General features: G+C 45.8%; 1 protein-coding gene across 3 annotated transcripts in view; it reads left to right on the top strand.

Moving 5' to 3' along the window:
• Positions 1 to 10,329, top strand: part of LOC114252497 (uncharacterized) — a 79,322-nt gene extending 68,993 nt beyond the window's left edge. For all 3 annotated transcript variants that reach the window (XM_028186969.2, XM_028186970.2, XM_089732781.1), the window contains 4 exons: positions 372 to 505; positions 1,187 to 1,369; positions 5,296 to 5,370; positions 6,876 to 10,329. In XM_028186969.2, the coding sequence (XP_028042770.2) occupies positions 372 to 505; positions 1,187 to 1,369; positions 5,296 to 5,370; positions 6,876 to 9,090 (2,607 nt within the window). In that variant the 3' untranslated portion in view covers positions 9,091 to 10,329. The remainder of the gene's footprint in view (positions 1 to 371; positions 506 to 1,186; positions 1,370 to 5,295; positions 5,371 to 6,875) is intronic.
• The last annotated feature ends 1,798 nt before the right edge of the window (positions 10,330 to 12,127 follow it).

Below are 12,127 nucleotides of genomic sequence, written 5' to 3'. Positions count from 1 at the left end.
CGTATAATTCGAATTATTTTTCGGAGAAACTATGTCAAAGATTGAACGACGACCTCTGGTCTCAAAGGGGAGTGATGTGGCGGGTAGCCATCATACAACGCAAGATAATTGACAGATGCCTGAATCTCGCTTACGACATTTTCAAGTTAAGCTTGCATATATACAAGCTCCCAACAACAACATTCGGACCGTCGGTCTACCGAGCAAATATCGTCCGCTCGGTGGAAGATCTTCCCTTTGTCGTTTAAGCAACCCCAAATGTCTTCAACAAACTGACTCCAATTTCCAGGGTCCTTATTAATTAAATCACTAAGGCATTTCAGGTATTACTGCACATAATATTTCTGTTTGTTTTCGAATCTTGCTTTCAGGTCTACCATCACTGTTTGTTTGGTACCCGGTACGACTTCCTCTGCGCGAACTACACAGCTTTCGATCAGAAGACGTTCATCTGCCACTTCGTCTCCGAAGTAGATTGCAAGAACTCCCCAAACTATTTTAACAGGTAATGACGGTGGACCAAAAAGGTCTCGTGGAATAGGAAAACGCAGCGTGGATAGACCTCTCACGAGGTCGACTGACGACCTGCTCAAGGTCGCGGGGATCTGCTTGTTAATGTGGCCAACCTTGGGGAAGACCTGTGGCCAGGAGTGGACGTCTCAAGGTCAAACTTGATCACAACGCCTGTCCTACCCTCAAAACTGTAAATTATGAATGAATGAATTCGCGTTTACCGGTGCTAGAACCTCTTGTGAGTCCTCACTTTTTTCCTATCTATTAATAACCTCGAGGGGTTATTCTAGATTAGCCGAATTAGTAGGTGAGCTCACGGGGCTCAAACTTGACAACTAGCAAGAGCCGTGTTTCAATGAATCTACCACCGGATCGGAAATGCGACTGAGAAGATCGGGCGAGAAACTCAGTGGGCTGTGTCTGTTGATTGAGTCCTCATGGGTAGGTACCACCTTGCTTATTTCTGCCGTGAAGCAGTAATGCGTTTCAGTTTGAAGAGCGGGGCAGGCGTTGTACTGTAAAAACTGAAACCCAAGAACTCATGTCTCGAGAGTGGGTGGTGAATTTACGTTGTAGATGTCTATGGGCTCCAGTAACCATTTAACACCCGGTGGGCTGTGAGATCGTCCACTCTAATAAGAAATTAAGAAAAGTCCGTGTTCCTCTATTCCAGAAACGAAGCTTTGTATAAAGCTACGACGTCAGCCCCGCCCCCTCCCCCGCCCACAACCACCACGACGACCACGGCCGCGCCCCCGCCCCGCGCGCCTCGCCCCGCCCGCCGCCGCCCCCACTACAGATACGATTACTATGATGACGACTATTATTACAGAGACGACTATGATTATGACGACAGGTCAGTATTTCATGTTTTATTCTACTTATTGGCTTGTAGCCTAAGAGGCATTGTCAGCTACGCCCGAATGGATAAGTGAGCTCATGTGCTCAGCCTGAAAGAATTTGCTAAAACCAGCCCTAGCAAGAGCAGTGCTTCGCAGGATCTACCACGGGATCGGAATCGCGACTGAGAAGATCGGGCGAGAAACTCAGTGGGCTGTGTCTGTAGGTTAGATTTCGTTCCTTAATTTAAATTGAGATCAGAGCCATCCAAGCTACAGTCCGCGTTAGACGAGTAGTAATTTTCAGTTATCTATTATTATCGACCAGAAGTGAGGTAGTTAACAAAAAGAACTAAATAACACAGAACTGGCCTAATTACATTTCACTGAATTAACAACAATACTTTTAACAAAATGATTTCAATTTACTATTAACGAAAACTGTTAAAATTACACAAGAACCAAACATGTTTCAACAAGAACCGCACACACGAACGCCACGTACAAAAAAGAGGCAAAGGCGCAGCGAGGGATCGTTTTTATAGTTTTAGCGCTAGCTCTCGGTCGGGGGTTGCCTGGATTCGGTAACACGGCCGTTCCTGATGGCGAGGCGTCCTCGACCGCTTCATCTCTCAGCAGAAGCATATCTCTTCCAGCTACGTCAGAGCTTGCATCAACAAGGTCACCCTCTGTAACGTAACAAAAAAAAATTACACCCAGACCTTAATGCTCTAAAACTTTCTAAAATTTAGAATCCCTACTACAGACGCAAGCGTGCACTCTTACATCTGCAGCGAGGACGAGCCAAAAATAAACATTTGAAGTGAGAAGGATGGATATCGCACAACTGTCCCAAACTGCGCAATTTGAAACACCTGCACGATTCCTTTACTGAGTTAGCCCGTACAGGAAACGTCTAAAACAGTAGCGCGCTGTTGTCTGCAATATTCACCGATACAGATACTGAACATTACAGACACAACACAGCTAAACAGTAGGGACGCAAAATCCGGCCGAATCCGCATCTAACCATACTGCTCAAAAAATAAACGGGAAGTAAAGCACCGTCGTGCCCACCTCAACCTCAAAAATGGGAAGTAAAGCACCGTCGTGCCCACCTCAACCTCAAAAATGGGAAGTAAAGCACCGAAGTGCCCACCTCGACCTTCACATATTAATTTCGAAGAAAAGGCTGCATGTCACCGGGGTCCACTCGTAAGGATGATGTGGAAGCAGGGCAGCCGTCCCAGCTCCAGTCTGCTCCCACGATGCGAGGCTGCACCACGTGTGGTGGGCGTCCCGCTCGACCGTCCTGATAGACAATCCGTTGGGTAGTCCGCAGCAGCAGGCCGCAGACTAAGCGACATCGCCCTCTGCGTCACTGCCAGTCGTACAGCACCGTGCAGTCGGCGGCATGCGAGCAACACGTGCAGTATGCACGTCAGAAGTAGGTGAGCGCGCGCATGCAGCGGCACGCGAGCAACACGTGCAGTATGCACGTCTGAAGCAGGCGAGCGCGCGCAGCCAGCGGCACGCGAGCAGTGCGCGCAGCCAGCGCTACGCGAGCAGTGCGCGCAGTATGCGCGCCAGAAGTAGATGAGCGCGCGCAGCCAGCGGCACGCGAGCAGTGCGCGCAGTATGCGCGCCAGAAGTAGATGAGCGCGCGCAGCCAGCGGCACGCGAGCAGTGCGCGCAGCCAGCGGCACGCGAGCAGTGCGCGCAGCCAGCGGTACGCGAGCAGTGCGCGCAGTATGCGCGCCAGAAGTACATGAGCGCGCGCAGCCAGCGGCACGCGAGCAGTGCGCGCAGTATGCACGTCTGAAGCAGGTGAGCGCGCGCAGGTAGTGGCACGCGAGCAGTGCGCGCAGTCTGCACGCCAGAAGTGGGCGAGCGCGCGCAGCCAGCGGCACGCGAGCAGTGCGCGCAGCCAGCAGTGCGCGCAGTATGCGCGCCAGAAGTAGATGAGCGCGCGCAGCCAGCGGCACGCGAGCAGTGCGCGCAGTATGCGCGCCAGAAGTAGATGAGCGCGCGCAGCCAGCGGCACGCGAGCAGTGCGCGCAGCCAGTGGCACGCGAGCAGTGCGCGCAGCCAGCGGTACGCGAGCAGTGCGCGCAGTATGCGCGCCAGAAGTACATGAGCGCGCGCAGGCAGCGGCACGCGAGCAGTGCGCGCAGTATGCACGTCTGAAGCAGGTGAGCGCGCGCAGGTAGTGGCACGCGAGCAGTGCGCGCAGTCTGCACGCCAGAAGTGGGCGAGCGCGCGCAGCCAGCGGCACGCGAGCAGTGCGCGCAGCCAGCGCTACGCGAGCAGTGCGCGCAGCCAGCGGCACGCGAGCAGTACGCGCAGTATGCGCGCCAGAAGTAGATGAGCGCACGCAGCCAGCGGCACGCGAGCAGTGCGCGCAGCCAGCGGCACGCGATCAGTGCGCGCAGCCAGCGGCACGCGAGCAGTACGCGCAGTATGCACGTCTGAAGCAGATGAGCGCGCGCAGGTAGCGGCACGCGAGCAACACGTGCAGTCTGCACGGCTCTGCGCTCTCCTGCTGGAGCACGGCGCCGACTCGCTAGTGACCTCACACGTCGGCCACAACGCCCTGCGTCTGTGAACAAATCAGACAGAAGGCGCCTCCATTGTCAAAGTTTAGATAGCACCTGCAATGCTCCAATAATCCTGTTCGTCACGCCGTCCATCTGCTGACCAGCACTGCTACACACACCCGCCGATTTGCATGACGCTGTTCCAGGGTACTCAGGTGCACATGCGTCACCCCCTTCGACAGAAACCGTTGCTGCTGGTGGCAAAAATAACTGCGCGTGGCGTTCGGTACAAGAGTGCGACAGCGTATTGCGATTAGACGGTACCGGTAAAGTGGTCATTAATCTCACGATCTCACGAGTATAATTATGTTCTAAACAACGGTTCCACGGAACTATGCCAGGAGACATCCTGCGGCGTAGGTGTCTTGCTCTACCTACACACAGCACGATCGCGACGATAATAATTGCAACAAACTCCTAAATCGAGAATTCGAGCGGTCATGACAGCGTCGATGAGAAAGATTACGCTTGTATTTTCTAGATCGACGGCCTGTCATCGTTTCAAAAGCACGTGGTTTTATCCCAATTCTGATATTATCGACCAGAAGTGAGGTAGTTAACAAAAAGAACTAAATAACACAGAACTGGCCTAATTACATTTCACTGAATTAACAACAATACTTTTAACAAAATGATTTCAATTTACTATTAACGAAAACTGTTAAAATTACACAAGAACCAAACATGTTTCAACAAGAACCGCACACACGAACGCCACGTACAAAAAAGAGGCAAAGGCGCAGCGAGGGATCGTTTTTATAGTTTTAGCGCTGGCTGGGTTTTAGGTCGGGGGTTGCCTGGATTCGGTAACACTATATATTAATACGTGAAGCAAAAACTTTGTACCCCTTTTTACGGAATTTGCGCGGACGGAGTATGAAATTTCCCATACTTATAGAGAATATAGGGAAGGAGTGCAGAACGCTAATATCTTTTTAAATTTATCCATAAAAAATGACATTAAATCATTAAATAAACACATTACACACACTACCATGTATTTGACACACACACGCATGCATACTATCTGTTTATTGTCAAGATTTCTTTATTGCTTATAGTCTGTGGTCAAATGGAAAATAGATTAAATATTGTTTGTCTCTATTAATATATCATCTCTAATGTGTAGTCTTGGCTAAATCTATGATTATAGAAGTAGTCTTTGACGATAGAATCATAATAGTGTACAAACTTTTAATTAATTCAATTAATTATAGTCGAATTCCGACTACCAGGGGACCGCTAGTACCAATTAATTAGGGACGTCATAAAATATCTGACGTCACTGACGTCATTTGTAAGTCGAGTTTCATCTCCAAATAAACTTCTGTTCGTCGTGTTTTCAGAAGAAGACCCAGACCACGTCCCGGCGCCAGGCCCGTCAAAAAGAACAGACCGGCTGACGATTACGATGATGACAGGTAAGTTTCACTGTGGAAACTTGCAGCCTTTTTTTAAGCTATTGCATAGCTTTTATCGCGGGCTTTCAGTGCGGCGACCGAATCAAGAAATTCCGTAACGAAAATAAAACTTAACACTCCCCACTCCGCCTACCATGTAGCTCGCGTTCAACACATTCACACGTTGCGCTTGTGTAGTGTTTGTGAATAAGCGCGCGGCGTGACGTCGCACTGCATGCGCATCATGAAAAGTCTGCCCATCTCTCTCGCGCGCGGTCTAGCTTATGAGTGTGAAGGGGACAGTTAATGCTTTGCTTTTGTCAATGTTTATAAATATAGCGTAGTCTTATTTTATTATTGTTTTAATATTAAATTATTATTGTCTAATTATAACTGCATAAGTTGATAAAAAATACTATGCAATAGTTTTACCGCGGCAGTCCCCGAGTGCCACACGTGTTTTTTTTAACAAGGAATATAACCCTTTCACTGTCCTGTAGGTCACCGGTGCCCTACGCGGCGCACTGAAGTAATTATTTCGACTTCTATTATTAAGCGCCTTGATTGCCTAACTTTGCGTTTGTTAATGTATGTTCCAATCGGATTCGTCTTCCCCAACCAGAATCTACTAGATATTCCTGGGCCTTAATAACAGAAATCAACATAATTACTTATTAGTGGTAGGACGTTTTGTGAGTCCGCACGGGTAGGTCCACCACCCTGCCTATTTCTGCCGTGAAGCAGTAATGCGTTTCGGTTTGAAGGGTGGAGCAGCCGTTGTACTATTAAAACTAAAAGCTTAGAACTCACGTCTTAAGGTGGGTGGCGGTATTTACGTTATAGATGCTCCATAACCACTTAACACTTAACCTGAGCTCATCCACCCATATAAGCGACAAAAGAACAATTACTTCAGTGCACAACGTAGGGCACCGGCTACCTACATGACATTAAAGGGCTTATCTAAATAAGCCCTTTAACCTTCCTTTGACGGAAGAAGCGACTAATCGCTTCTTCCGTCGATTTTAGCCCAGTGAGTTTCTCGCCGGATCTTCTCAGTGGGTCGCCTTTCCGATCCGGTGGTAGATTCTGCGAAGTACTGCTCTTGCTAGGGTTAGTGTTAGCAACACCCGGTTTGAGCCCTGTGAGCTCATGAACAGATTTGTTTGCTCTATATCTGAGTTTTTGATATCTATATATTATTATGTATTATTATTATATATATATATTATTAGTATATATTATTATCTATTTATTCGTATTTATACCAGTCTCAGGGTTTCCTTGGTACAGATAAATCAAATTTGAGACCAGATCACCAACCATATGTGACTTTTAAAATCATTCTTTTTTGCATAAAGTGGTTATCCGAAGAGATAAGCCCAAAAGTGCATGAAATCAAAATTTTGATTGTCCTACCCTATAAACTAATGCGAAGCAGTCATATGACCAACACGAATTAAGTTTGTTTTGTAATAAGTGCTGATCGAAGTTTGCTAAGGATATTAAAAAAACAATTATTCCAGATACGACCGGCGCCCGCGCCCTCGAGATGAAACGATAGAGGAAGATCTTGAAGACCGTAGACCCTACGACAGGAGACCAGGAAAGAGGAGGCCATATGATGACGACGATCGCAGACCTGCATATCGAGGCGGGAGTCGGCGGAATAGACCAAGAGACGATGATAGATACAGCTTAGAAGATGACAGACGTGGGGCTAAGAGAGATGGGCCAAGCCGTAACAGAGATGAATATAGGCCAAGAGACTTAGTAGACGAAGACACGAGGTCTACTGAAGACAAAGTGCTAAATGAGGGAAATTCAAGAGATGAAATAATCAAGTCTAGAGACGAAACCAGTTCAAGAGATGAAATAAGGCCAAGAGACGAAATTCGCCCAAGAGATGAGATAAGACCCAGAGATGAAATTCGGCCAAGAGATGAGATAAGACCCAGAGATGAAATTCGACCAAGAGATGAGGCAAGACCTCGTGATGAAATTCGGCCAAGAGATGAGATAAGACCCAGAGATGAAATTCGGCCAAGAGATGAGACAAGACCCAGAGATGAAATTCGACCTAGAGATGAACCCAGATCTCAGGTCAGACCTAGGCCACTTAGAGACGAAACTCCAGAGAAAAATAGAGAGAGGACTCGGGATGATAGATATCAATCCGAAGGCAGACGCTATAGAGATGAACGACCATACAGAAATAGAGATGACCGCCCCTACAAAGATGAAAAAGCTCACGAAGAGAAAAGAGAAATACCTACAGCACCAGAAGGTCAAGCTCTAGTTAAGCCCAATGGCCACGGTTTGTTCAGCCAGCCGAGGGCCCCACCCAAAATAAAAAGACCAGTCCCTTTAAGTGAAAAAGGAAAATACGAATATGTGACGGTTACAACCACGAAAGTACCTCCGAGGGCTGCTGACGATGATTACTATGATTATGAAGAAGAAGAACCGAGAAGACCGTCTTCTTCCGGAAAGACCAGTACGGTTCAACGTCCTAGACCGGAACCAGTTGAGAGAGAGAAATTCAAACCTGCCAGACCTCAAATTGTAAACAAGTCAAGAAAGACGAAAAGACCAGAAGAATATGATGACGATTATTATTACGAACCTACTGGGAAATCTCAGAGACTATCCAATTCTAGAGAAAAAGAGAGACCCAGGTCTAAGCTCACCGATGACTATTATTATGACTACGATGACAAGAGTAAGAATGACAGACGCGAAAGAGAAGAGACGGAGACGAAAGTCAAAGAAGTTAGACCTACGGTAAAAGTTATCAAACGTCCTTTTTTACCGTCTAGGGGTGGTAGTCCGTACCTGCCGCGAGGGTTGCAGCCCGTCGCCGGCAGGGATCTGACAGCTCCTTTAAACACCACCCCTAAACCTACGACTACTACTTCCACTCCTATCCCTACCACTTCTAGAACGACAACTCCTGAACCCACTACCACGCTTAAAACTACAACAACCACAGCCAAACCCACGACCACTACAACCAAATATACAACTTCCGTGACCACGGAGAGAGTACTCCCTCAAGAATTAAAAGCTCCAGAAGAAGAATACGAGTATTACGACGAGGAGGACGTCGAGTACGACAAGAAAAGAGAAACCACAACCCAAGTGACCAGACTGAGGACTTCGAAGCCCACAACCACAACGGAACCGACGACACCAGATCAAAAAGCCAAACACCTAGCCACAAAGGTTCTGAGAGTGTACAACGACAATTACGAAGCCATCAGGGGCAAATTAGAGTCGACATTGGCACCGGGAGATTACATAAAACCGTACTTAGCAACCACTGCGCCCTATGAGGATCCCAAGCCAAAGATTAAGGCCGAAATATCGAAGCCTTACACGGCCACAGGGAAACCACCGCTCCTACCGGAAAACATATCTATAAAACAAAATCTGGCCGACTCCTTGGAGAACGACTATGACATTCGGTATAATGAGGCTCTTTCCCCAGCTTTGCCTCTAAACAGAATACCAAGTGGCTTTGTCGTGACCCCGGAGAGAGACTACACATTTTCCCGGTTCAGAAACTACCAGGAGCCTCAGTTTGCGGCATCAGAACTGAAGAACTATCAGTTGAGGAGCAGACCGCATGTTAGTATAAGAACTCCTGCGTCATATTACATCCAGCCTCAGAGATTTCAAGACGACGACCGAACCCGGTACCCCAGGCAACTCTACAGGATATTAGACCAGCTATTCTAATTGAACCCAGAACTGGGTCTATGATTAGAAAACCTGTATGCTAATTAGACCAGTTATTCTAATTGCACCTAGAACTGGGTCTATGAAAACCTGTATGCTAATTAATGTCGACTTTCTTCAAATTGTAGTTTGGAAAAAGCAAAAAAACACTGTGTGGATTGTATTTCTTGACAGTCCAAACTTTCTGGGATCCCTAAAAATTTTCAAAAACTTTTGATACCTTCTAGGGCCATCGACAGATAAGCTCGGTAGTTTCATCACATAACAAAGCTACACAAAAGCTCGTGCTAACATAACCTATAATACCGTAAAATTTATTGTTGCCAAATTTTCAAGGAAAACATAAAGCCGACTGTAAAAAACGCGCAATTAACATACAGGATTTCGTAAATACTACTCAATTAATTAATAAGATTAGACGTAAAATGTGTTTTAATTTAAAAATAACTAGAACATTCTGTCATCTAGCATTGTCACTGCCAATTTATTTTTAAAAATAGTCTAGCGTACGTTGTGTAATGACATTTTGTTTAATCAATGTCCATTTTACTCTTCGTTTATATTAATTTTATAATAATTCTCAAGGTGTGATTTTGCAAATGCCGGATGCGCGAGATGTCAACTCTACAGAATCTAGTAAAATGGTCGTAACCGTTTTTCTTCCTTAAGTTATGATACAATAAATCGTGGTCGTCTTCTTGCAAGCAAATATACAGCATTTGGTTAATATAGACTATCACTTCCACCTATAGAGATGGAAGACATAGCCATGAGCTAGTAACGCCATGGCAATAAAATTGTTTTTTCGATCTTTAAAGCAATGATAATTCACACGAAATATATTGTCAGATACTCGAAATCCAAATTGACGTGGAATATAAATATATATAGGTATTCTTGTCTGACCACGAACCTAACTGCTAGAATGTATCTTCCGATGTCTAAGGTGTGTTCCGGTATCAATCAATGGGCTGGTGTGATAGATCCGTTCTTTTTCATACAAGAAGGCCTTAATTCGAATGTAACTTTGAGATTTGCATTTGACGTTTGAAAGTTCCGAACTGTCAAATATCGTGTTCCAGAGTCTAAATATAAATTTTCATTTGTTGTATTCGCCTATCGAGTGATACAGCGTGTGTATATAAATATGTTAATGATATCGATAATGACAATTTTGTACGTGTCGATTAACGCTAAGACGGAATTTGTATGTAAAATAAAATTTCAAAAATCGCAAAAGTATTTTTATTCGCACAGTTAAAATTACCTAATAAAACAGCGTGGTGAGATCTGACAGAAAGATTTAATAGTAAGCGGCTAAATCCACTCGCTGGTAAGTATCTCAATAATCATATTTTTGCTCAATTCTGCCTAGAGTGCTTAAGGTGTTTTTATTGCACTGATAAATGGCTCACAAGTATTAAGTGGTTATCGAACTTTATACACATCACAACCATCACCGTTCAAACCGGAAGACGTGACTGCTTTGCAGCAAAAACAATGCGAATAGTGGCACCCACCCATGCGAACTTACAACACAAAGTGCTCTGAGGAATTATTTGAGATGATACCATCATCTCGTTTTTACCACAGCACCGCCCGCCACCGGAGTAGAGTTCATCCATACTACCTGGAGCCACTGCGTTCATTCACAGTGCGTTTCCAGAGATCTTTTTTCCACGTACTATCCGGCTTTGGAATGAGCTTCTCTCCACGATGTTATCCAAGCGCTATGACATATCCTTCAAACAAGGCTAGTGGAGAGCACTTAACGGTAGGCAGTGGCTTGGCTCTGCCCCTGGCATTGCTGAAGTCCATGGGTGACGGTAACCACTGACCATCAAGTGGGACGTAAGCGTCTGCCTACACGGGCAATAAAAAATAAAAACAAATAATGAAGCAAATTTTACGAGTTCCGTTTTAATATCCGACAGTATTTTTTCATCGGAAAATTAAATCGTTAATGTGAGTTAGTACGAGCACGTATTTTGTTAGTAAAATCACCAGGTTAGAGCCGTGAGCTCACCTAATCGTTCTGTGAATCTAGCATGACCCCTCAAGATCACTGGAATAGGTAGGGAAAAGAAAGTACGTATTCCATTAGAGAAATTGTCGGCAGCCTGCCAGGATTCGAACACCAGCACAATCGCATCGCTTGATACGAATGCACCGGACGTCTTATCCATTAGACCACGACCACTTCAGACTCTTATGAAGAATGATGTAACTCTACTCGTCACATCGGCGCCAAGTTAATCCCAAAGTCAGGTGGTGCTGTGTTAGAACACTGCTGTTTGGTAACAACATGGTCGAACGATGTGGTGCCAAGTAGCCACTCTGACGACGGGTCATAATGCGATAGAAATATTTCCTGGACAATATCAAACAATTCCTCATAGAAGCGAAATGGAATGTTCGACATGCCATATATTATCATAGACACCAATCTAGGTATTTTCCCGCGAACCAGTCCTGCATTCCAATTGGAGGAACTAGACCTTTGTTCCAAAATCGTTTCACAAATTTGCGATATCTATGGATCTATATCTGTGTCAGGTCAATACCGTGAGGTTTAGTATCGGGGCAAGTCAACGAGTCCGAGTATTAACTAAAACGGACTAGAGAATGGATCGACATATTTGTCTGTTCCTAAAATCCCGCGGTCTTCATTCTGCCCGTAAACACGGCTCTTACAACACGCTAAAATATCGTAAAGTCATTGAATGTGAAAATAGTGATTAGGACCCTTTTTTTTCCTACCTAAGCTGAGAGCCTTGAGAGGCTATATCAGCGTAGCCTTAACTAGTAGGTGAGCTCGCGGGGCTCAAACCTGATGACGTTGCTAACACGAACCCTAGCAAGAGCAGTGCTTCGCAGAATCTACAACCGGATTGGAAACGCGACTCACTGAGAAGATCCGGCGAGAAACTCGCAAGCGACGGGTTCGAAGAGAACGATGACCGCATTAGGACCGATTAAATAACAATAGCCATAGCCGTTATACAAATGCAGCGACTCCTGAGTAGTTAGATCGACT

The sequence above is a fragment of the Bombyx mandarina genome, chromosome 02 (assembly GCF_030267445.1).
Source record: "Bombyx mandarina strain Sakado chromosome 02, ASM3026744v2".
NCBI classification, from domain to species: Eukaryota; Metazoa; Arthropoda; class Insecta; order Lepidoptera; family Bombycidae; genus Bombyx; species Bombyx mandarina.
The sequence above is the reverse complement of the archived record's forward strand: the minus strand, read 5'-3'. Positions and strand labels throughout refer to the sequence as shown.